Here is a 25,590-nt window from a genome sequence, read left to right as displayed (position 1 = left end):
CCGTGCGTTTCTCCGTGACCACAGTCAACACCCCGAGGGAAAAACACCACAAGTTTTTTGGTTCCTCAGACTTTCGTCCTTTTTTTTTTTTTTTTCCTTCCAAAAAAAACATCAGTGCGCCAGACTGTTGCCAAGGTCAGGCCGACATCATTCTTTTGTTGTGAAGAAAACTGGCATTGTGGTTTTTTTTATGCTGCTGCAGCTCAGTGAAGCTGCCATTCATCAAAATTTCCTTTATAGCAGGAAATCATCTGCGGAGAAATTAGTCCTCATCAACAACGCATTCCTTCTGTAGAAGACCCACAACCATGGTTCCAGAACACCGGCGTCACTTTCATAACCGACCAGTAAAAAGAAAAGAAAGCTAAAAAAAAAAAAAAAAACTCTAAAATGAGTCAGATTTGTGTTGGAGTTCATCAATCTCAGCAGCTTGGACTGAGCGGTGCGCAGAAACTGACAACTTCCGGCAGTATTTCGTGACGGTCTAAAAATCCTCGGCGCTCGTGCTTTTATTTTTGAAGAATTTGACGTCGTCTCCGATTTTCGTCGCCGAACCTGCGAAACCGCCCGTTGGTTCCCGCGGCAACGAGGATTAAAGGCCGCAGCGGCGCCAGGATTGACCTTTCTGAGCGTCCCCGAGTCACATCTTTGTGTTGTCAACACCAGAGCTGGGCGCTGAGCCTGTCTGCCATTATATATGTGTTGAAACAGATGTTTTATTTATTCATATTTCACGGCGTGACTGGAGTATTTGGTTTCAGGTCGTTCAGCAAGCAGGTCAGCCAACAAATGAATATTGTGAAACGTGCAGCAAGTGATGAATTTGAGTTGTTGGGGGGGGGGGGGATAGAGGACTTCTCCTCCTGCTTTGCTGCACGTGTAGAGAGAACAAGATTGTAACTGTGGGGAACTCTGCTCGTCCATCCTGCTGAGCTCCAGTCTTGAGCTTCTTCCAGGCAGGATTCCGTCTTTAACCTCCTGGTCGTGCTTGGACGACAGAAGTTTCCACCAGTCTCACCTTCAGAGTCCCAGAAAGTATTTCTGCTATTTCTTCTGCAGCTGCTCCTCCTCGATTGGAGGCTTCAAGCTGTTGCTGCCTCGACTTGACTGGTAATAAACAATCTGATTGGTCTGCTTGACCAAAAGTGCGAGGTGCTCAGTTCACCTTCCCTTGACCAAACAGTCTCTCCGGGCTTGTTAATAGATGGACACATGAGGTGAATCCAAAAGCAAACGTCACTTCTGACGTTGACAAGACCAGTTCTCACAGCTGTGCACTACCAGTCAAAAGTTTGGACACGCTTTCTAATGCTAACTTTTAAGTTAAAGGTTCAGTCGATCTGGCGGTCAAAGAAGGACATGGAGAAATACTGATCATTTCAAGATCACAAGAAAAGGGCGAACACAGAACAAGTCAATCAAATAATGTTTCTGAGCACGGCGCGCTCGCGCTCTCGTCGGTACGTTCTCTTGTCTTTATGCGCTCTGTCTTTGCGAGCTCCGGTGCCTTTTTTAATTGGCTCTGCTGCTTCCGCATAAATCAACCTACCCTCAAAATGAGATTCGCTCTGATTGGATTTCTTGTCCCACAAAAGAGTGGTCCTGATTGGATCTCTTTTCCATTCGTCCCGCCCAACATGACTGTCAGTGTCAGTTATATTTCGTCAAAGTCTTCGTCGTCTGTCCGACTTTTTATCTAGTTTTTATTTAGTTTTCGTCCGTGAAAAAGGTTCGTTGACGAATATTTTTCGTCATAGTCTTCGTCAACGAAATTAACACTGCTTGCGGGTCCCCGAGTCGAACTCCCCCACAGTGCAACTCTCCCTCTCCCTCTGCAGTCACATTACATAACATGGAAACTCAGGTTGGGTCCTTGGAAAAGGCAGCCGCTGCGGCCCCACACATAACCATGACAACGGTGAGCCGCAGCGGCTGCCGCCTGCAGAGACGCACCAACAGGAAGTGGGGAAAACAGAAACACAATCGACTCTTTCATTTTCATTTGGTTCCGAGTCGGGGACCTCGGGGCAGTCGGCAGGCTGTCCAGAGGTGTCATCCAGTCAGGGTGACACGGACGGACGGACGGACGGATGCTCTCATCCTCCGGCCCACCCCCTCCCCTCCCCTCTGTGGGCGGGATTAGCCTGAGCCGCCTTGTGCCTGCCTGCAGGAGAGGGGGAGGAGGGGCCGTGACACATGCGCTCACCCACTCGCGCACACGCGCCGCTTCCCCTTAACCCCTCCCCTCCTCCAGCCGCCGCTCAAAACGCACAGCAGCGTGCGCCGCTTCGCCAGCCCGCTTACATCATCGTCCTCCGCTCAGGCAGCCTGCAGATACGACCCATGCACGCTCTCTGCCACCGCACACGGCCCGGTGTGGGCGCCGTGCCTGGACGAGCACCCGGGACGCGGCGCTGAAGAGGGGGAAGAATACTTGACGACTTGAGTGACAGTGTGAAGAGGAGGAGGTGGAGGAGGCGGTGACACCTGCTGCATCCCTCAGGTGCTTCTGTCAGACGCTCCGGTGACATCTGTTGCCGAGGTGGAGCGGCGGAGCGGCAGCCCGGTCGGCCCGCGAGCGTGTGTGCGCGTGTGTTGCGTGTGTGTGTGCCAGCGAGCGGGTGAGCGTGCGTTCCCGGCGCACCAACCGCGCGGCTCCGCATGCTTCAGATGGTCCGAACTCTGGCCCAGTTCAGCATCGCTCTGGAGGAGATGCAGGAGCTCGGGGAGAAGGAGGGGGAGGATGGGGGAGAGGAGGCGGCGGCGGCGGCGGCGGACAGGGAGAGGCGGGACAGACCGGAGGCGTTCAGGAACAACAACAACAACAGCAGCAGCAGCACGAACGGGAACCCGAACGGAGAGGTAGCCTGGTGGTGTCTTGTCCTCACTGTGGAGCTGTGTGTGTGTGAGTGTGTGTGTGTGTGTGAGAGTGTGTGTGTGTGTGTGTGTGAGAGTGTGTGTGAGTCTTCATTTTTCAGTTTTAGTCATGATTGCAGCTGTGTTTCCCTCTTTTCTTGTTGTTGTTCCTACTCATTCATCCTACTTCCCAGCAGGACTCTTTGGCCAGGTCCGTATCTCCCTCGTCTTATCTGCCCGTAACACAATTACAACCCAGTGAATCACACAAAAGAGCCCCAAACTCCCGTCGCCACTGACTCACCTCTTCACCTGCTCACTCTGCGGCGCCACCAGTGGGTTTTCGAGGCGCTTCCGCTGTTTGTTTTGCCAGCTCGCCGTTGACAGGTGGTGCTGAAAACCATTGAGTTCCCCCCCGACAACGACGGCACATTGAAAACAAGATTCCTTTCCTGAGGAAATGTTTAAAAAAAAAAAAAAGTGATGGGAAAGCTCAAGTTTGGGAGAGAGATGCGTCTGACTTTTCTGTCTCGAGGCCGCCTCCTCCTCCTCATCCACCCTTGGCAACATCCGATTTTATCACCACTTAACCAGCGCTTAGTCTAACAGGTGTCCCATCCGGGTCAGGTCGGTACTTTGACCCGTTTGGTAGCACGTGTTTGAAAAATCAGGATGTTTTAATCAAGATTTTTTTTTTACCTCTGGACTGATTTTGGTGTGTGTGTGTGTGTGTGTGTGTGTGTGTGTGTGTGTGCGCGCATGTGTGTGTGTGTGTATTCTGTCTTGGTTTAGAAAACGTTTGTTAAACATCGTCAAGAGAAAGTAAACAAGCAAATCTCCTGATTGATTCCAGTGAATCGTCTCAAGTCGGGGAACAAATAAACAATCCATTTATGGGTTTCTTGTGAACGGCGACGCTCGTTGAGAGAGAGCGAGATGAGAAGAAGTGAACGAGGCGACGTCAATGGAGGAGTCGGGCTTGGGCGAGGGAGGGAGGGAGGGAGGGAGGGCGGGGGGAATCGATGGCGTGCGAGAGGGAGAGGCATTGATCGTGTGGAGTTGGGTCGCAGCGCTTTTTTTTTTGTTTGTTTTTCCGCCGCCTCAGAAATGACAGTTTGGGAGCATTTAGAGTGATGGAGCGCACACACGCACGCACTCCTCCCTCCGTGGTCGCGGTTCAGCCGAGAGAGTGCGAGGGAGGGAGTGAAGGACCAGGGACTCGCAGACACCTGACCTGAGGCTTCCTGTCGGGGATGTTTGGGTGAGCGGAGCAGGAGAGGATGTGAGGAGAGGACGCGTCCCTGTTTGGGGCTCTGCCTGTTGCTGCTCTCACCAAGCTGTTGCCATGGGACACAGTCGTCTGTGATGGGAGGGGAGGAGTGTGTGTGTGTGTGTGTGTGTGTTGGGGGGCGGTGGGGGGGTAATTAAATAGCTGTTTTTCATCATTCCTCTCAGTGTTTTAAGAGTCATTTCAATAAAGAGCTAAACACAGTGGGGATTCAAAGACACATCTTTTGTTTTAACGCCTTTGTTCTTTTTTTTTTTTAAATTGACAATAAATCATGTTTCTACATATCCCAGGATATATTGTTCATTTTAATGAGGTGGCTCACCAAAATACTCCATCCATCTGCTGCTGCTCCGGCCCCTCTGTCAAATTCTAGAACCCACTGTGGCCCACCAGTCAGGAAAGTTTGCCCACCCCTGGTCTACTGGAACAGAGTAGAACAGAAAATGCACGTTTTATTGAGAGGAATAATATCAAAATAAAAGTAATATCATAATGGATATTGTTTGACTTGCATCCCCGAAAACTGTCTTGAAAGCTTTCATGTTTTGTGAACCCAGACAAGCAAAACAAAAACAAAAAATTTAAATGATGTCAGTAAATGACACCAATGAGGGTTCTGATGGTTTTACGCGGTGCCAAAGTTGTTCTGGAGTCACTCGGAGACAAAACCAACGGAGGACAAACGGCAGAGATTGAAAACTCTGCTGGCAGAAAGAATGTTTGATTCTCCGCCGCTGCCTGTGTGCTGTGTGGAGCTGTGGGTGGTCCGCTCAGTCTGCACACCTGTGTTATTGTGTTGAGCACTTGATTTTTTTTTCATGACCCCTTTGAAAAAAAAAAGGTCACTTTTTTTTTGATAATACAAAACTGAAATAAGTGGTGCTTTTCAGAGTTCTGGCCCAAAAGAATCCAGTTAGTAGAAACACTTTATGTAGAAGAATAAGTCTATTCATTCCTCAATTCGTTTTTTCACATTAAGGTTTTGCTGTTCAATGGAAAAAAATAAGGAGAAAAAAAAATTGATCACAAATGGCCCCTGGCTGCTGAGCTGCTGGTCCTCAGGACGCAGCTCCACGATGCTGCTGCTGCTGCTGCTGCTGCTGCTGCTCTGTCGAATTTAGCTGCAGCTGTGCGGAGTAGCTGTTTTTACAGACCCCCCGTGAATGCACCATTTTGAAGAGAGTGAGGAAACAGTTGCTTTTCTGATCAAAATGAGGTGTTCTTTGTTTTCCTGTTTGTTCTGAACTGGCACGCAGTACTTCTTGCAATACAAACCGAATGTGATTGACCGAAGTTTCGTCCAATCGCCTTCAAAGTTTTATTCTGAATGTTTCCAATGGGCTTTGTGACCCCTTTCTAAACTAGTAATTCACCTAAAGCAATCATTTTGACTTTCAAGGTGGTACGTGCAAAGTTGCCCTGCACCAAGTCTGTGTCTTGAAAAGATTTTGTGGTTTGCCGTGCGTGCCCGACGTTTCTTTACCCGCTCGGCATCGTGGCGGTGTTTCCGTTTTGGTCAGGCTGACATTAAAATGTTGATTCCAATTAGGCCCGTAATGAGATGGAGGCAGTGGATCTGTGTCCCTTAATTAGATCTTCGCGGATGAAGGGCTAATTTTCTCGGAAAAACTTCATCTGTTCAGTGGCAGCTGCGTCCTCGCGGCGGGCGCGGGGGGGGAAAGGCTTTTCTCACCGGCTACGGTTTTGTGTCTCGGGGGGGGGCGGCCACCGCTTGAAAATAAAATAAAGGAGATAGAATGGTGAGAGAAACGGGATGAGTCTTGTCCATTTAAAGCTGACCAAGTTTCCCCCTCCTCTGCCACTGCGCCACCTTGAACCCCATCGGTCCCTGCAGCGCCCCCTCCTGGGATGCCCCCAGTGCCAAACACTAAACATGGCCTTTCTGGGAAACTATTGTTCTGGTTATTTTTAGGGCACAGCAGTGCAAAGCTGGGCGAGGGGGGGGGGCATTCTATTTTTGTGTATTTTGAGTGTGTGTGTGTGTGTGTGTGTGTGATGCCTTCAGCTCTGGATGCTATTTACTTATAGGTCATATCTGCTTCCACAGTGTTTTGGGGGTCCTGAGGGTCTTGTGTTTTGGGGGGTTTCAGCCCCCTGAGAAAACTCCCACCTTTATTATTCCAGAATGATTGCATCCTCCCACCTCTTTTCCCATTTCCTCTCACACAAACCCTCTGATTCCCTTCCCATCAGGTGGTATTTCAGCACGTTGCTGGAGGAATTGCGATGACTCGAGTCCATGACAGGACTCCCACCGTGAGATATACCATGACAAGTTAAACAGCCCCTTTAGAAAAAAACAGTTTACAACTCTGAGCTTCCTCCCGTCCTTCACCCTCTAATCCTCTGCATCCTCCTCTCTCACGGCTAACTTTTATTCTTGTTGACACTCTCCAGTCCTGCATCACCCCCCCCCCCCATCTCGCCCTGCTTGAACACACTTCTTTGCCTCTTGACCTCTCCCTTCGTTGTTCAGTATGGACTGTTGACCTTCACCAAGCCATCGCTAAGGACCCTGCAGGAGTTCACAAACAGTCATCTGGGCCACGGAACACATTGAAGGACATGATTGTCAAGCTAGGAAAAAAAAAAAAAAATCTAAGAACATCAGCTAACAGGATTACAAGATGATTTCCGGTCACGATCGACGTGAAAACTTGTTTTGATTTTGTAAAAGCTGAATTTTCTGCAGCGCTAATCTGCTTAGCTGCATCGAGGCACTCTGAACGGCCGCTCACAGCTGATTCGTCCTGCCTTTGCCACGACTAAGACTTTTTATGACTGCAATACAAAAAACAAGAAACGCTTTAGACTGGGAGCTCCTGGTTTCCTGCAGCTGTGGATCTGCTGCGTCACGGTCTTTCAACCGGCTCCCCTCCAGCTCCCGACACGTCTCCCCGGTGTCCCGCCGTGTTTCTCAGCAGCTCACTCACAAGCTGCCGTAAAAACCTTCAGTCATTGTTCCAGGGCTCGGCTGAGTCACTCCGCGCTGCCGAGGACTTCCTGCCCTCACTGACCTCTAATCCGCCGCTTTTGTTCACGCGTAGGTGTGCGTTTGTGTGCAAGCTGTTTTGAGACTTGTTGCAACTGAGGTAAAAAAAAAAAAAGAAGAAAAAAAATAGAGATCTGAAATGCCAGAAGGCCAAAAGGCTGCTGCTGAGAATTTTCAAACTCATTTTCTTTCTTCCCTCCCCACTTTGTTACGTATCGTCAATGAGAAATTTACCAAATAAAGTTTGGTTTCCATCCGGGGCTGACTCACAGCCCGCCCCACTGTCTTGTTATCTCACTTCAGGAGACTGGTGGGAGCCTCTCGCTGGTCTCTGCCAGACGTGCAGGGCCTCCACGCCGACTAGATTTTTTGTTGTTGCTTGCAGTCATCAAGAAGGGTTCGAATAAAAAAACCCTGCATGAAGAAATTGTGTGTTAAAAAAAAAGTGTCTCTGTTTTTTTTGCAGGACATGAGGAGACACGTGATGATGACCCTCCTGGACACGGAGCAGTCATATGTGGAGTCGCTGCGCAGTCTCATACAGGTGACACGCACTGCCAAAAAAAAATAAAAAAAATGCATGAATTCATTCAAACGCAGACTTGCACACAGCAGCACAGTGACGTCACGCAAGTAAAACTCAAGTTTGAACCGATTTGAAAAAGTTCACGCTTGTGCAGCATCCGCAGCTTTCTTCAATCCAGCACGGCTCGATAAGAGTGAGACGTTTGCTGAGGTGCGCAGTTTGATTATGTAACTTTTCATTACAAACACGCGGACGCACGCACGCACGCACGCACGCGGCAAAACAAACACACTGTCGGGGATTCGCAGCTTTCAAATGTAGGTAACAGAGGCATTATGTAATCCACTTATTTTCACCGAGCCTGTCAGGATAATCTTCTAACACCATCACATCGCACCGTCCTCAGCATTATCCACACACACACACACACACACACTGTCACTCACACTTATAAGCCAACCTTTCCCCTAAATCTGCGCCTTGTCCCAGTCAAATACACACACTCACCTGTGATCACCCAGTTGTGTAACCGGTCGCTTCCTGTTGACCATATGTGGGCAAACAAAATCTGTCTTTTCCTCAATTAAATTAGTTAAGTTCTGTCTGTCTGTCTGTCTGTCTGTCTGTCTGTCTGTCTGTCTGTCTGCGTGCGTGTGTATTCTGCACGCTCTGTACCTTACACTCATCTAAAATGCACGTGGACACTTCAGTTGCTCGTCCATATGCTTGTGTGTGTGTACGTGTCTGTGTGTGTGTGTGTACGTGTCTGTGTGTGTGTGTGTGTGTGTGTGTGTGTGTTTTTGCGCACGCCGGCTACACAAAGTCAATAATCCTGAGCTGTGTTCCCATGGAGACACAGAGACTGGAAGAGCTGCCAGCGGTGGCTGAAGGTGTCAGATGCGGCTTCTCCTGGGCGGAAGCCTCACATCAGCATAGAGTGAAGTTTGTTCTTGTGGGGGGGGGGAGAAATATTCACCTACATTTGGTAAAATGAATAAATAAATAAATAAATAAAAGAAACGTTGTCATCCTCCAGTAAACTAAAAATCAAGGAATGACAAACTGCACCGCAGGGCTGCGCCGCGTTTGGAAAACATGCAGATTGAATGTTGAAAATTCAAATGCAACATTTTTTTTTTTTTTAAACGTTTCAGTTACTCTGCGCACTCACCTGTATGTGCCGCAAGTGACCAGTGAGTGGCGCCCCCTAGGGCAGCAGGGCTCCGTCTTATTTGTGTTGCGAGTGGATGACTCACTGAACACAACATATTGCTATTCAAACTGCTCTGTGCAAACTGAGCGGATGTCAATATTGGACAAAGGCCGATAAACTGTTGCTAAACTTTTTGCATCCCTGAGCTCCACTGTGATAAACCATGGGTGGGAGTTCATCCTTGGAAAAAAGCAGCACTGACTCAGGACATTCCAGATCAGATGGTTCTGAAGAGGAGCTGCAACTCGTTACCGCAGGGAACACTTTACTAGTCATAACACAGTAAAAGAACACGGTGATTGTCGCATCGCTCACCAGCTGACTAACGACTGAAATTCTGGGCTCGATAAAACGAATTCAGGATGAATCAGTGCCGCCACCACTGCAGCCAGAAATCCAATAAGAACTTCCAAGCCACCGATTAGTCATCAGATGTTATAAAGTCAATGAGTGAGTCTTGCACAACTCACTGGACTCCACAGCGTCCAGGTCACATCTGTGCGAGTCCGACTCAGACAGTTAATTGAATCTTCAGATTCCTCTCAGCTCTAATAGACTGCTGTGCGGTTGTAAGTGTGTGTGCGTGCGTGTGTGTTGAGGCTGAGTTTTTTTTAATTTTTTTTATTTTATTTCTGGACTGGAAATCTAATTTCTTCAGTTTGAACGTGATTCTGTGTATTGGCTCTCCTTGAAATTCAATTAGCAAAAGCACCAAAGAAAAATCATGGACGGAAGTTCAGCTCATGATGGATGGATCCCATTATAATGTTTAGAATGAAATGCTGAACGGCAAGGACGGGAGGTCTGTCATGTCGGCTTTCAATTGGAGTGCAGGCGGTTAACAGTGGTTAAAAACACAATACTTGTCAATCAATTATAAAAGAAGTCTGTTGTCTGAAAAAGTCAAGCCAAAACATTTGAAAATTATTTCGTTTTTATATTTGGATTTTAGAAAGAGTGTCCTGAACCCTGTCCCATTGCAGCTCTGGATCTTTTATATAATTGTCCTATTCAAATGTCCATCAGACACACAGGGAGCACTGATGAATTGGTGTCTCCTCCCCTGCAGGGCTACATGCGTCCCCTCAAACAGCCCGACAGCAGCTCCATCGTGGACCCCCTGCTGGTGGACGACATGTTCTACCAGATTCCCGAGATCCTGGAGCACCACGAGCTCTTCCTGGAGGAGGTGGCCGCCTGCGTCGGCCAGTGGCATCACACGCAGACTGTGGGACACATCCTCATCCAATCAGTGAGTAGTACTGACACAGCACAACTTAGTGGGGTGAAAAAAAACACTGTTTTGGATGCTGTTGTGGATTTGCAATAGCAGCGTTTTTATTGGAATGGTTTGCATTTGATGTTTTTTCTTTCCTTGTATCAGTCTGAAATCTTCTCACGCGTCGTTTTAATGGACGCAACCGAGAAACCAACGCAGCAGTTTTTGTGGAGCGCCCAGAGACTTGTTGCTGTTGTTAACTCAGGGGAAAAGTTCACGAAGCCGAATGTAAAAACATTGGAAAAAAAAACAAAAAAACTTGATTGTGTGTGTGTGTGTGTGTGTAGTGACTTGTTTGGTGAACTGGCCATATGTGGTTTTGTTTATATGGCATTGCAAATTATTTGTGCAATTAATTTCTGGACCTAAATAAGCAAAATTACGTAACCTTGCAAACATGTCCCTTGCGGTCTGTAACCCTCGAGCTGTCTTGTTGCTTGGTAGGAGTTTTATGGGCTGCAAACATCTTGTTGTTGATCTTTTTCTAACATTTTTTTGTGGCCCAACAGGAAAGCCGCACTGAAAAATCCCTTTTGCGGGTTTTTATCCTGCTCACAAACTGGCAGTTGCGTGTAGTTAAAAGCTACAAGTAAAAGAATTTGTAAGAAGAAAAACAGTTCAATGTGCAAAAGTTACAACATAACTTGCATTCTGGCTGTCCAGTGACTTTTTTTTAGGCTAAAGCACCGCTGCTTTCATGTATTTCTATTTTCTCTCTAAAAACCGTCCATCTGGAAAAACCTTTTACAGTACAAATTGGTCCAGTTTGACAAAAAATGTACTTGACTGTTGAGCAGAAAGAGCTTAAAGGAATAAAGGAATGGTCTTCAGAGGGGGGAAAAAAAATAATTCCAGGCAGCAGGGCAGAGCGAGGGGTGGGTCTTTTAGAAGGGGCATGATCTATAGTTGGCAAGACTCGATTAATATTTTGCTTTCCCACTGACCTTGTGGCGACCCATTTAAAATTTCCCATGACCCCTGGGTGGCCGTGGACGTCGCCGCTGGAAAACAGTCCTGTAAAACATCCGCGTCGGGCTAAATGTCACATCTCCTCGTCTGAGAATGACGGGAACTTCTTCTCCTCCTCCGGGCTGAAACCCGAAACACGCATTCAGTCTTTTGAAGAAGCGAGGTTCCAATTTGTTTACATGCTTGCGCAGGATGCTTTGTGAGCCGTCAGCCTCCCTGTGTTTGCGTCAGTGCCATTGTTGTCCCTCTCAGCACGACGGGGAGCAAAACTTTCACCCAAACTGTGCCACCGTCTGTCATTCAGGCAACACATGAACCACAGGAAGCAGTTCTGGCTCCCTACTCATTAAAAATAACTATGTTTTGCTGCACTTGAAACATACTCATCATCTCAGCTGCTTGAATTGCAACAACACATGCAGTGGCGTGACTGGCATTTATTATGTTGGAATCGTAACTCATTCATTCGTTGTGGTAAAAGCTGTTTTACAGATCTTGTACTTATTTTTCCCATCTCCTCCTGTCTAATTACCGGCCTCTAATCAAGCATCAAGGGTACATAAACTCCGTAAGAGGGTCCACAAAGGGTCCATAACACACATAATACAAACAAAAGTCAATGACAGAAAGCATTTTTTCTACAGTCATCGTTTGTCACTCACCCATTTTGACTTTTTGAAGGCTCATCAGTGACTTTTACAGCAGTCCTGTGAATTAAGCATAGTTTTGTTTTCGTTTTGTTTTTTATGAAATGACAAGACACGATACCGAAATAAGTCGAATCAAACGTTTTCTGTGCGGTATTTCATTAGATTCTGTTGCTGTTGAGGTCGCGCTTAATACACCGATGAGATGAATTAAAGTGGCGTGGTCGAATAATATTTATCCGTCTATCGGTGAGCAGTCCAGCGTGTTTCCTGCAATTTGATAGCGGTCACGCAAAATGTGCTCCGTTCACTTTAAATGCTGGTTCCGCTCTGATTGGGTCGGAGCTCAGCGCTCGCTAGCTTGCTAGCTAGCTAGCTAGCATGACGCTGTGTCATTGGCCAATGCTAACGCGCTGGCAAGTAGGAATTCGGGCTGCGATTAGTTTGCGTAAAACGCAATCTCCCGCCCCCGCCCCCACCCACGCGCGCCTTCCTAAAGTCTCAGCAGCGGTAATGCTTCCCAGGCCTCGTTGGCGCAGTAGGCAGCGCGTCAGTCTCATAATCTGAAGGTCGTGAGTTCGAGCCTCACACGGGGCAAGATGTTTTTTTACCCCCCCCCCCATATTTAGTAAGTTTATCTTATTCAAAAAAAAAAAAAGTTTGCTATTTTGATGAATAGTATATTAATAACAACCATCTGGAATTCGATCCTTTCTCCTCATGTTATTGCTGAAATGTTCTGAAAAAAACAAGATGAGAGTTACCGTGACGTCACTGTTAGTCGCAAAGACAACAGAAGCCCTGGTAAAAATCCTCTTTTATACCTTGAAGCACATGTGTTCAGGAAACAAGTGGTTGTTGATGGTGGCTGTCCTCTTGGTTAGGAGTGGAGACTTTTACCATCTGTTAAAGCAGGCTGAGATGTTTCTGACACCCTGAAATCAGTTTCATCCCTGCTTCCACCTCAGGCAACATCTCATCCAGATGTTGTTGTTTGATTCTCGCCCCTTTCAGTGTTGCCAGCGATAATGGTGTAATTGAGGATGATGATTTTTTTTTATATCCTGGACTGCTTATCAGTGTTATTAGACAGTTTTCACTGAGCGGAGGGCTTCTGCAGAGGCTCCTTACAGACAAGTATAATGTCATTTATTCTGAAATGCTTTTTTCCCCTGCAGTATGTTTAATCTTCTTACGCTGCTGTAAAGAACACTGTGAATGCATACACAATGCTAAACACTCATAAAAGTGCTGCATTCTGGAGTTTGGTCAAATAGATGGATGAGTTTTCAGAGTATCGGTCATCCTGCTTTTCCCCCCCTACCACTTTAATCAATATTAATCTCTTTACCTACGCAAACAGGAAGTAAATGTTGGGCTTTACACTCCACGGGAGGGTCCGGTACAACCGGAAGGGGGCAGTGTGTCAGTGTCCCCCAGCTGTGACTAATCTGGGTCAGGTTACTTAATGAAAGGCTAAAGAAGCATTTTAGCCCGAATCTCTGACGTCAGATTGTGTCTTGCGTCTCCCTCTTCCTCCCTCTGTCTCTTTGTGTGAAGAAACCAGGTCAGGGTGAATCAGCGGCGTGTTTGCGCGCATGTTTTCAGTGTCTTATGTGTGTCAGTGGAAACGTGAGCTTTTGAAGTTTTGAAATATTCCTTTTTAATCGAGGCCACCGCAGCGATCTCTCAAATTACGGCTCTTCTTTGTGGTTACCGTGATAAAACCGCGCAGGAATGGATTTAACGCGTCTGGAAAGTTGTGGTCAATCACACGTGACCGGCAGGAGTTGCTGCGTCCTGTTTGAAGCCGATGTTTCATGTCTGTTTGTTAAAAAAAAAAGTCATCCTGATACAAAAATGAGGTCGTGTTTTTATCACTGGTGTGGGTCGTTTCATCAGGAATTTGTCAAATCAAGAAACTTAAGCAGCATCAAGTTCTAAGCGCTGACAGAAACTCCTTGATTTGGTTTAGTGTCTTGTTTTCTATTAAAGTGAAGGAATAAGCTCCTGTTTATTTTTCCAGAAGCACTGTGTTCTCTGTTATGAGCGAAGCTGAGCTCAAAGTCACCCCGAAGGTCCTCTCTTTCCCTCCAGTTCTCCAAAGAGTCGCTGGCTAACATGTATTCAGCGTACATCGACAACTTTCTCAACGCCAAAGACGCTGTGAGGATCGCCAAGGAGGCCAAGCCAGCGTTTCACAAGTTTCTGGAGGTTCGTATTTGGAGCACCAGGACATGCAGTGCTTTCTTACTTGTTTGGGAAGAAGAAGAAAAACACAAGATAACCATCAAGGAATTTGAAAAGTGATAAGGTGCTTTCTTATGCAGTATATCGTGCTTGTGCACAGGGTTTCGCTGAATACTTGTTTACAGAAATAAAAGCCTTCATGTCAGGGAAGCTCAAATCCTGCAACTAAGAGTTTGGACAAAGCCACCTTGTGGTGGAGACACGAACTGCAGCAAATCAGAGCTTCATGAGCTTCTTGTTTCCTCACTTAAACGTCAATGTTTAATTTTACTTCTGCTCCTGTCCTTTTCTCTTCGCGCATTGCCATTTAACAGCATTGCATGCGTGAGAACAAAGAGAAACAAGCGCTGGGAGACCTGATGATCAAACCCGTCCAGAGGATCCCTCGATACGAGCTGCTGGTTAAGGTCAGTAATGTTTCAGCCCTGTGTGAGTGAGCAGCGAGAACCTTCACGTTCAGCGAGAACCTTCGTGTTCACCGGCAGCTTTATGTATTTGGCTGTGTTTTGCTGTCGTAGGACCTACTCAAACACACCGCTGAAGACCACCCGGACCACGCTTACCTGCTGGACGCCCAGAGGGACATCAAGCGACTGGCCGAGAAGATCAACAAGGGCCGTCGCTCGGCCGAGGAGGCGGAGAGGGAGACCAGGGTCATCCAGGAGATTGAGGCTCACATAGAAGGAGTTGAACATGTGAGGTCTTTCTGGTGATATTTATAAAATGACAGTAATTAGCGTAGCACAACCTGCTAATTGCCTCGCTCCTTCTTTTTTTTTTGATGTGCGTTCAGATTCTGAACCCCCAGAGGAAGTTCGTGAGGCAGGAAATGGTCATGGAGGCGGTAAGAAGCGCTGTCTTCCTTGACAATGCGAAGAGCGAAGTCACCCGAGGTTCGACCGTCATCGCGGCAATTTATTTCTAATCCTCCTCCTGCAACTGTCCTCTCTGCAGAAGACCGTGGGCGGGAAGAAGGACCGCTCGCTCTTCCTCTTCAGCGATCTCATCATCTGCACCACACTCAAGAGGAAGTCGGGCTCATTACGACGCAGCTCCATGAGCCTGTAAGTAACAGTCACACACACACACACACACACACACACACACAGACACACAGTCACATTGCCCCTTGCTTTCGAACTGCATCATCCCCTGTCCACTTTTTTTTTTTACCCCCTCACTTTTCCCGCAGCTACTCTGCCGCCAGTGTGATTGACACCTCCAGTAAATATAAGTTCCTGTGGAAGCTCCCGCTGGAGGAGGTGGAGGTGGTGAAAAGTAAGATTCCCAATGAACCTCATGGCTCCTTTCCTTGAAACCTCCTCTGCTTACTGTTGATGCTCAATCTCTGGCACAGGTTCCACCCAGGCGACCAACAGGGAGAGCATCCAGAAGATGATCAACCGCCTGGACGAGGACCTGAGCACCCTGGGTCAGATCAGCAAGCTGTCCGAAACCCTCAGCTTCCCCCATCAGGTAGCGCAGAGCGAGCAGAGTGCGGCTCCTCACGTCCGGTGTGAAAAAACGCCTGATGTTCCTCGAGGCTGATCTCCTCCGTCTCTCCCTCTGCGCCTCCCTCAGTCCCTGGACGAGGTGATCAAGGACCTGATGGCGTCGGTGCACAGGGAGCTGTCGGACAAACAGTCGCTGGCCTTCAGCATGACCTTCCTGCCCACCAAGCTGGAGTTCACCACGGCCTCCGCCGAGAGCAGCTTCGTCTTCGAGTTCGCCTCGCCCGACGCCCGCTCCAACTTTGAGCAGGCCTTCGAGGAGACCAAGAAGAAGCTGGGTGGGTCCATAACTTTTCACTGAGAGGAGGGCGCGATTGATGTGGCGTCTCCTGTTTCCTTTGTCATCATTTTTTTTAAAAATCCTCTTATTTTGAATAAATCTATAACAACATAGACTTATTCTGCTGGTGCGGTTGATTGCAGCTATGAATAAGGACCAATGGGACCCAGAGTTCCTGAAGGCCATTCCAATAATGAAGACACGCAGTGGAATGCAGGTGAGGACATCGTCCCTGCTCCCGAGTGTATTAATGAATCTGTAGGCGTGAGATATTGTCTTCAGACCTTGACAGAGTGAATCAGAAGTGCACCAAAGATCCAGCACAAACTGGCTGAATTCATGCAGAGAAACATGCAAAAAGCCTGAGAACTTTTCACACACTATTGACATCCACCGCCAACGCTTTTTGCCTGACGTTTTGTCTGAAATGTTTTGCACCAAGCACCAAAATGTGCATCTACACACTGTTTTCAAATAGCCACAGACCCGTGTTCTTTGTTCTTTATTCTTTATAATTATTACTCTATATTCAGAAAACGTCTCCACTCATCTTTTTCTCCTGCCAGTTTTCCTGCGCCTCTCCGAGCCACAGCTGTCCCGACAGCGGCTGCGAGGTCTGGGTGTGCAACAGCGACGGCTACGTGGGACAGGTGAGGGGAAAACAACATTAAAAAGCGATCTCCCTCTGAGATCCGTCAGTCAGACTGGTTGCCGTGATGATTCTTTCCCTTCAGGTGTGTTTGCTGAATATCAAAGACGAGCCCATGGTGGAAGCCTGCATCGCCGTCTGCTCAGCGCGGATCATCTGCATCGCTGCAGTACCGGGACTCAAAGCAAGGTCGGAGCACAAACACTCGTCCGTCTTTTCTGCTCTGTGTTTGTCTGGACTGTCTACGTTGCTCTGTCTCTAATACAAACTCAAACTTCAGATGCATTAAGACACAGTTGATCTACTGCGTTACTGCCTCATTAATGCCTCACTGTTCACCGCTTAGGGAGCGAACATCGGAGCCCAACCTCGCCGCCCAGCAACAGCAGCAACAGCAACAGCAGCAACAGCAGCAACAACAGCAGCAACAGCAGCAGCAGCAGCAGCTCCACATCTCCATCTCTCACTCGTCCCTGGAGCTGGCAGAGCAGCCTGCAGGTTTGTCCATCAAGGTTTTCCCTCTCCACTTCTGAACAGTTTTTTAAAGGACCTCTATTGTACCCATCTTCAGATTTTTTTTTTGCAAGACTCATTGTCCAAAAAAAAAGGAAAAAAGCAACAAAAGGATCCCAGAAACAGGACAGAACCAGCAACTGGCTGAGGGTGTTTTCACTAACCTGGGAGAGGATTTGTGCCTTTTGTGACCTCACAAAGGGCTGGTTTCTTGAACTGTGTAGCCGTAGTAGTAGCAGCACACGATGAAATGCAGGATGGACTCACATACCAGTTATAAAACACTGCTCCACAAGGAGTCGCTCTAACGCAGAGGACAAATTCACTGACTGACTGTCAGTGGGACTTTGACCTTTAACCTTTCATTTAAACTTTCCCCGATCACGCACAATTAGCTTCACCAGGCAGCTTTCCAATCCCAGCATTGTCTGTAACAAATTGATCTGATCTGTCCTACTGATACTGCACCGCTCCACATTGTCATGTGATCAAGTGATGCATCGTTCACTGGTGTTGTCCAGGGCCGGGGGCGGAGCTTGTTCCCTTTGACAGCGACGACAGCGACGACGAGGACTCGCCCAGCCCTTCGTCCACTCTGCAGAGCCAGGCCAGCCACTCCACCATCTCCTCCAGCTACGGCAGTGAGTGCACACTGTCAAGCACAAAGCACAGCGGAAGCGTCTGCGGTGCGGAAACACACATGGCCGTTTTATTATTCACGCTTCACACGTGGCGACCGCATCCATCGCAGCAGGTAGAACCGTTCAGGCAGGAAGTCAATGATCAGAAAACAGGGTGAGGTGCTGCGCTTTTTCCAAGCGTTTGACGCGCCGCAGACGCTTTCCCTGGGAAGCCGGGGTCAGACAGGCACCTACAGCTACACACACACGCACACTCTTACATGTCTTTTCCCCCCCCGAAGACGACGAGGGTCCGAGCTCCAAGGACATGGCCACGGAGACCACCAGCAGCGAGGAGGAGCAGGAGTTCCCCGTGCCCGCCTCCTACAGGGCTCCGGGGATGCTGGGCGGAGGAGGAGGCCGCGCCCACACGGAGGGCGCCATGGACGGCCGCGCCATGCGCAGGTCCTCCCGGGGTTCCTTCACCAGGGCCAGCCTGGAGGACCTGCTGAGCATCGACCCGGAGGCCTACCAGAGCTCAGTGTGGCTGGGCACCGAGGACGGATGGTGTGTTGCACTTGCTGCACTGCTGCAAGTCTCTGTTGTCTGTTCTTGATCCTTGGTGTTGACGCAGCGTTTTAACCCCCCCCCCCTCCGACGCGTTTCCGCTCCCGGCAGCATCCACGTGTACCAGTCGTCAGACAACATCCGCAACCGCAAGAACAGCATGAAGATGCAACATTCGGCTTCCATCCTCTGCATCCTGTGAGTCTGTGTGTCTTTCAAGGTCGACATGTGATGGACATCACATCATCAGCCGAAAGCAGAGCAGATCATAGCTTCTAAATCATTTCTACTTCTGGCTTTGATTTGTTTCGTTTTCACTTCCTTCAGGTATTTGGACAACAAGGTGTTTGTGTCATTGGCCAATGGGGAGGTGATAGTTTATCAGAGAGAAGCAGGTAAGCTAGGTGTGTGTGTGTGTGTGTGTATGTTTTTGTAGTTGAATCAGAAAATTTAATTTCTGTGCAACTCTTTCTTCAGATTTCTGCCCCTACACATTGATTTTCAGCATAACGTTATAAAAGAGAGAGGAACCTCATGAACCACATTGTTGTGTCTTTTCTTTCTGATCTTTGAGAATTCAGTTTTATTGTTGTTTCGTTGTGTGTCACCTCTCCAGGTAGTTTCTGGGACCCGCAGTCTTCCCAGACCCTCGTCCTCGGCACGCCCAGCAGCCCCGTCACCAAGATGGTTCCAGTGGGGGGAAAGCTGTGGTGCGGCTCCCAGAACAGGGTCCTGGTCATCAACACAGTGACGCTGGCACAAGAGGTAACCACAGACGCGACACGGTGACATGAAAACCAGATCGGCCTCCCCTCCTCCCTCCGTCATGACCCTCCCCTCCCCCCCTCCACCCCTCCCCTCCCCACTTCTCTCTGCAGCAGTGGTTCCAGGTGGGCACCGACAGCAGCCGCTGCGTCACCTGCATGGTGGCGTACGGCCAGGGCGTGTGGCTGGCGCTGCAAGGCAGCGCGCACGTGCGCCTCTACCACGCCCAGAGCTGCGAGAGCCTGACGGAGGTGGACGTGGCGCCCGCCGTGCACAAGATGCTGGCAGGTAATCCACTTTGTTCTCCATTCTTTGTTTGGTGTCCTTGTTCGCTTGCACAAAGTGGCTCGATAGTTTGTCTGGGTTCCTCACAAAGATTCAAAGACAAACACAAGTAAAGGTTAAAATTGTAGAGTAACTTTTTAACAGAAAATCCTCTACTGATGTGTCTTTTATTAAGTTGGAGCATATGGAAGCTCTATAATTAATGTACAGTTGAAATCATACAATTTTCAACATCTCTCTCTGTGTCTCTGCGCCCCAAGTGGTGTTGAGAAGCATTTTGATTCCGTCTCCTTCATCCCGCCCTCCTCTCTGCTCAGGCGCCGACGCAATCATCAGACAGCACAAGGCCGCCTGTCTGAGGATCACAGCGCTGCTGGCCTGTAAGGACCTGCTGTGGATCGGCACCAGCGCAGGTAAGAGAAATCATTATTACCTTCCCCTTTAATTTAGTGTCAGTAATTCTCTATTTATCGATTTATCGATTTGTAATATTCACTTTAAGACACAAAGACACTGCTTGCCAGCGCCCCCTGTCTGTGTAGTTCGTACTGTCTAGTGGACTGACGTTATTGCAGGTGAACCTCCTCATCTTTGAACCACCAGTTAATATGACCGGAAACCACTCATTGCTAACATTAGCATTGCCTGCTAACGAGGACGTGCAGGGGCTGGTTTGTTTTGGTGACCTCTAGTGGTGACCTCTAGTGGTAGAATGACCTCCTGCTTGCCTTTTTTTTTGGTCTTTTTTTAAATTTTTAAATTTTTTCTCATTTAAAGAGCATCACCGCTCGCTTTGAACGACCTGCAGTTCTCAGCATCTTTCTCACTGTTAACCGGTCCAAATCTTCACGAGTCTTCACTTCCTACCATGGCATCACCTTGCAGGCGTGGTCCTCACCCTGACCATCCCGCCAGTCAGCACAGGAACCGGAACCGGAACCGTGACGCTCAAGTCCCCGCTCACCCCGATGGGCTCGGCTCACGGACACACGGGCCACGTTCGCTTCCTGACGTCGATAGAACTGCCCGAGGGCTTCGACATGAAGTTCCCTCCCGCCACCACCGCCGACTCCACAGGTAGGCGCCCCTCCCTCCGTGATGGAGGGTCATGTGACTGAAGATTCAGTCCTGCATTTTTGCAACAGGGTCCGATCCCTCAGCCCTAACTGTGACGCTATTTTTTAAAAGTTCAGCTTGTTTAAAAAAAAAATTGGTATTTGACTTGGATGATGTAGTTGCAGTTTTACAGGCGTCCAGCAGGTGGCACTGTTGCAAAAAAGAAAAAAACCTGTCAGAAAGAGATGTCTAGAGCAGTGTTTTTCAACCGTTTTTGAGCCATGGTAATAACAAGGAAAATATAGTCTCTTAATTTATCAACACTCACTCAGTGTAAACCTGGGAAACCTGTGTTAAAGAGCATAGAATGAAAAAGAGAAGGAAAATTATATGAATTCAAAAGAAAAAAAGAAATCAAATAAAGTATTTATGGAGTAACAAAGGAAGGACGAATTAAGAATTAATTTCTCAGCACGCCTGACATTATCTCTCGGTACACTAGTGCGCCGAAGCACAGCGGTTGAAAAACACTGGTGTAGAGATGCAGGAGCAGAACCGCAGGTCTGAATGTCCGGTCTCGGACCTGCAGGGAGGCCTGATACCTCCATGCTAAAAGCTCCACTTGCATCTTCCTGAACGGCCGTGCTGTCTCCTCCTCAGGCCCGCAGTCCCACAGCAGCAGCAGCAGCAGCAGCAGCAGCAACACGGTGGACGGGAACCTCCAGCGGCGCGACTCGGCGCGGCGCCGGGCTTCCGCCCACATCCCCCCCAAGACCAACCACCTGGTGATCTCGGGCGGCGACGGCTACGAGGACTTCAGGCTGACCAACAGCAGCGAGACGGTGGGCCGGGACGACAGCACCAACCACCTGCTGCTCTGGAGGGTCTGAGGCGTCGCACGCCAGCCACTCTTCACTCCCACTTTCACACTGAGAATGTCGCACAAGCCCCCCCCGCCCCCTCGCTTCCTACCCCGCCAGACTCCTCCCCTTTTTTCTAATCGCCGCTGTTGTTTGGGGTCTCCGCTCAGTCCGCCCGTCTCTATGTGCATTCTTGGAGCTCCCTGGACTCAACGGAGCAGCAAAGACTTCTTTTGTGTTTCTGTCGACGGGTGCCAGAGCTGCCCTGTGGGCGTGCGTGCGTGCGTGTGTGTTTGTCTGCCAAGTCTTGAGCATCTGTGAGAAGATAATCTTTCAGTTGGGGGGGGGGGGGAGAAGGAGACAGACGTGGGCGAAGGAGGCGAGAATGAAAACTCTTGACGGATGGATGTAACCTTCAGGCTGAAGGAGAAGAAGACGAAGAGGAAGAAGGAGGAGTGGAGGACTCTGCAAGGTTCTGCAGGATGTTGTTGCACAGGAGGTCTGGAAGTCGCGTCAACATAAACATAACCCGTTTACGCCGTCGTCGCCTCACCTTTACATGGCCTTTCAGATGAAGTCCTGATGATCAGAGTTCACTGTGATGGAAAGTTCTAGAAATATGTTGGAGTGTCATAGGGGAGAAAATGTCTAACGTGGGTTTTTTTGGGGGGGGAAATATGGAATCTAAAATCTTCTTGTTTAATTCCAGCTGGACATGCCCCCTAGAGGCCAAACTAATATCCTGCATCCCTCCTAATTTGACTGCAATAATATCCCCGAAACAATCCTCTCAAATGCATCCTCTTCTCCTGCGAGAGAAAGAGAACGCGAAGTGCAATACGTGAGCGAGCGTGTTTATCATCGTCAACAACAACATCAACACAAAAAAACCCCAAAAAACAAGCACTGGTGTTTCCAAACATAATCCCACAGTTGCTCTCATTTTCCCGCTGGCGTCAGATGACGTGGATGATGAAGATGCCCCCTGCTGAAGATGGATAGAAGATACAAAGTGCCCTGGATTACACTCCTCCTCACCGTGAACACACCAAAGCCGTGCATTTCTTTCAGTTTGGATCCTTTTGTCGCTGCCTGATTGCAGTTTGTAGGAAAACCCAGAGCCACCTTTGCTTTAATCCCGTAGTCTCGACTCCTTCAAGATGATCATGGTAGCAGCTGATGATAGTGATGTACAGTATTTATGATTTTGATTTTTTTTTTTTCCTATATTTTTTTAGCGCCTTATTTTACAGCACTTAATTTATAGAAAATGTAGCTTTCACTTTTTCCCGTTTATTTTCGTCTCCAAACAAGGAGGCCCTTGCTTTGATTACTGGAGTGATTACTACGAATGATTTTGAGCGTCGTGATGCGCGATGGGTGTGTAGAGACGGTATACAAGAGGACGCTTTGGTTGGACTTTTGTCTTTCCTTGTTTATTTGCTGTTTCTGATCTGAAGAAGAAAAAACAAAACGAAAGCAGCAGATTCAATCCTCCTATTGATCCCTAATCCCTCATTTCAGCCGCACAGTTGCCTTCCAAAGTGCCAAACACTCATCCCTGTAGTGGCGCTGAAGCGCCAGCGCCAGCCCTCAATCGGTGTCCCTGTCCCAGATTGGATGTGTGGCGATCTCGGCTCACACTGCCTGCCTGCCTGCCGGCCGGCTTGCTTGCTTACGTACTTGCGATACGAGTGGCTGAGTAGGTCAGAGGGACAAACACTGAGCGCCTGCACGTGCCTTCAAAAGGCTAAAAGTCTAAGTCCCTAAATGCCCGTCAGCTCTGCCGTGTCCCTGGAGCAGATGTCGGCAAGTGAAGAGTGAGTCCGACTCGTCCTTTCACTCACTCACACACACACACACACACACAAACACACACACACACACACACACACACACACACAAAGCTCCAGGGTTAAGCAGTGATTGTCTCTGATCCCTCGCAGTCCTTGGGAACCCTGGTTGCACTTTGCCGGCCATCTGGGCTCTTCACTGATCTGAGGCTTCTCCAACACACCTGCTTACACGGGCAACAACTCTCCCACCGTGAGAGCGGCTCAGCGCTAACGGGATTGGTCGGCTGTTGTTGTAGGCGCTAACTAGCCAAGTGTATGGGCAGGTTTGAAGTGAAAAAAAGTGAGCTTATTGTGGTTGTTTTTTCCTCCCACGAAAATCCAGCTAAAAAGTACAGTGTTCTAGTGTCCACATTTGGTGGTTTGGCAATACCACTTTGTAAGAAGATCAGTTAGCATAGTGTAGCTTAGCCTAAAGACTGACGGTAGATGTAAACAGCCGGCCAATTATAGTCCAAACAGATGTTTTGACTCGCGGCACCACCGCTGAAGTCGTTGCACCTCCGTCCTGTTTCCAGACTTTGCGCTAGGCTAACCCTCTGCTAGCTCGTGTTTTCACAGTTTGTCTTGGATAAACAGCACGACTAATGTTTGTGTGTCCCTGTGCCAAGAGAGGCCCCCGTGAAAATACTGTAGATCCGTGCTGGTCGAGCGGAGAACAAATTGCACGTCTCCTTTGAGCGTTGGAAGAGTTTGATGGTGTTCAGAAGAAGCATTTTTTTTTTTTAATGGTATATATGCTGGCAGCAGCACTTTTTCTATACTGTGAGGAAGGCAGCGTGGTCACAGGACTCTCTGATGTTGTTCTCTCGATTCTCTGAATTTTAGCTTCGAGTGACCCACAACTCAACGGTGAGCTCATTCAGACGGTTAGTTTGACTTAAAATGTGATTTTCTGATCCCCAGACACCCTCGTGACCATTAATCAGTCCTATTCATATTTTCAGTAGTTTGGATGTACTGTCTTCACTCCCCCCCCCCGCCCCCCCCCCAAAAAAAAAAAAAACAACAACTCACAAGCATGCTCACAGAAGGCACAAAATAGGACTTTTTTTTTGTTTGGTTTACTATCGCATCCAGCTCATCCTGTTGTCACTGTATCTCTCAGCAACTTGTAACCTCCTCGTGCCCATATGTGAAAGAAGTCTTTATTGTTGTAAATATTGGTATATAATGCCTTTTTCTGTAAATAGTGCACCCACGATTCTCAATTGTTGATATAATTCTAATGGCATATTTTTATATATTTGTGTAAGGTTCGTTATCGTATTTGCCCGCCCCCCCGCCCCCTTCCTTTCTGGCACGTTGCTCTTAGTGATGTTTAAATTATACCTGTCAGAAAAGAAAAAAGGCCTCTGCTCACTGGCAGCCATGTTGGCTGATTCACACCAGATGTTCTGTTTGGGGGCAAAAATGACAAAAAAAAAACAAAAACATGGCAGGTTTGTGTGCTGCTGCGGGTGACATCTGTCGGGTTTTTTCATTTTATTTTATTATTTTTTTTCGTGGCTCCTGTCTGTCAGAGTTACTTCCTGTACGTGGCTGTTGGTTTTTTTTGTTTGTTTTTTTTTTTGTGTTTTTATTTTTTTTTTCGGTCACTGTGGGTTTTCCTCTTTGTAATTAAATCGGTTCACTGGTGTTGTGTTGTTTGGGTTGCGGTTCTTTCTGCAGCTGATTGGATGCAGTCGCAACACACCCACGGAGGTGAGTTTTCACACACACACACACACACACACACACACACACATGCACGTACGTCACAGTCTGCTTGTGGATGTGTGTGTTTTCTCAACACTTCACTCCTCAGATGGTGTGAACACGCTGGGAGCTCAGACTTGTTTACTACGGCTTTGGAAAGGGTTTTGCAGGAACTTTAAATGTTGTTATTTTTTTTATTTTTTTTTAGAACTTTATTATATTTTGAGCCAAATTACCCCTGTAAAAAACTCCCAATACACTAGACATGAGAAAAAGAAATGTTTTGCCTTTTTTTTTCTTCCCAGCCCTGTCATGTTTGTCTGACTATGTTGGGATCCATGAATCATGGTAAAAAAAACAAAAAAAACAACAACAACAAAAAAACGATTCGTTTCCCAAAATTATGTGTACAAAATCATTTATTGCTCAAACAGTCTGTCGACTTGTCTTTGTTCGTACCGTGAGCAAACTGCCAGATTCTCACGGAATAAACAGCTGTAGCAAAAACAACAACAACAACTATGACACAAAATAAAAATTAGCACAAATCTTCACCTTTCCCACACATCAAGATGAGCCAATCAGTGGCAATGTTTGGTGGCTGGTCTGTCGTGTCACAACATTTTCAGCACACAAAAATCTTCACGTGACGACTGTGAGACTTTTTAGAGCAACGGGCAAAATGGAACTAAGACGGGAGCAGTAAACGATGTTTATGACAATGACCATCTGCACTCCATGCTCGTGGGCCTTTTGACCTTTTGACCCCCTCCCTGACCCCTCCCTAATAATAAGTATGAGTGAAATCATCAGCAGTTGAACAGACTTTCTCTTTCAGACTGGAACACTGGCCCGTCGCGCACAGTCGCCGCTGTGGGCGCCCTTTCCC

General features: G+C 48.0%; 1 protein-coding gene and 1 non-coding gene across 3 annotated transcripts in view; both read left to right on the top strand.

Annotated features, from left to right (window-relative positions):
- Positions 1-24,404, top strand: part of arhgef17 (Rho guanine nucleotide exchange factor (GEF) 17) — a 50,805-nt gene extending 26,401 nt beyond the window's left edge. Inside the window, exons 3-25 of one of the 2 annotated variants that reach the window (XM_076049916.1) lie at positions 7,627-7,704; positions 9,969-10,151; positions 13,892-14,008; positions 14,359-14,451; positions 14,563-14,739; positions 14,838-14,888; positions 14,999-15,108; positions 15,237-15,322; positions 15,402-15,520; positions 15,626-15,833; positions 15,979-16,052; positions 16,402-16,485; positions 16,570-16,673; positions 16,831-16,982; positions 17,519-17,638; positions 17,920-18,184; positions 18,296-18,382; positions 18,512-18,579; positions 18,801-18,949; positions 19,063-19,237; positions 19,552-19,647; positions 20,120-20,339; positions 20,967-24,404. In XM_076049916.1, coding sequence (XP_075906031.1) covers positions 7,627-7,704; positions 9,969-10,151; positions 13,892-14,008; positions 14,359-14,451; positions 14,563-14,739; positions 14,838-14,888; positions 14,999-15,108; positions 15,237-15,322; positions 15,402-15,520; positions 15,626-15,833; positions 15,979-16,052; positions 16,402-16,485; positions 16,570-16,673; positions 16,831-16,982; positions 17,519-17,638; positions 17,920-18,184; positions 18,296-18,382; positions 18,512-18,579; positions 18,801-18,949; positions 19,063-19,237; positions 19,552-19,647; positions 20,120-20,339; positions 20,967-21,180 — 3,030 coding nt within the window. In that variant the 3' untranslated portion in view covers positions 21,181-24,404. Of the gene's footprint in view, positions 1-7,626; positions 7,705-9,968; positions 10,152-13,891; positions 14,009-14,358; positions 14,452-14,562; positions 14,740-14,837; positions 14,889-14,998; positions 15,109-15,236; positions 15,323-15,401; positions 15,521-15,625; positions 15,834-15,978; positions 16,053-16,401; positions 16,486-16,569; positions 16,674-16,830; positions 16,983-17,518; positions 17,639-17,919; positions 18,185-18,295; positions 18,383-18,511; positions 18,580-18,800; positions 18,950-19,062; positions 19,238-19,551; positions 19,648-20,119; positions 20,340-20,950 lie in introns of both variants that reach the window. The other variant, XM_076049917.1, reaches the window with a different exon arrangement.
- Positions 12,319-12,391, top strand: trnam-cau (transfer RNA methionine (anticodon CAU)). The gene has a single exon. It is a non-coding gene; the product is annotated as a tRNA-Met (tRNA).
- Positions 24,405-25,590: the final 1,186 nt, after the last annotated feature.

This window comes from Nelusetta ayraudi, unplaced genomic scaffold (assembly GCF_046127955.1).
Source record: "Nelusetta ayraudi isolate G7.1 ecotype Tasmania unplaced genomic scaffold, CSIRO-AGI_Nayr_v1 ptg000120l, whole genome shotgun sequence".
NCBI lineage: Eukaryota > Metazoa > Chordata > Actinopteri > Tetraodontiformes > Monacanthidae > Nelusetta > Nelusetta ayraudi.
Note: the sequence above shows the minus strand (reverse complement) of the source record. Positions and strands in the feature narration are given on the sequence as shown.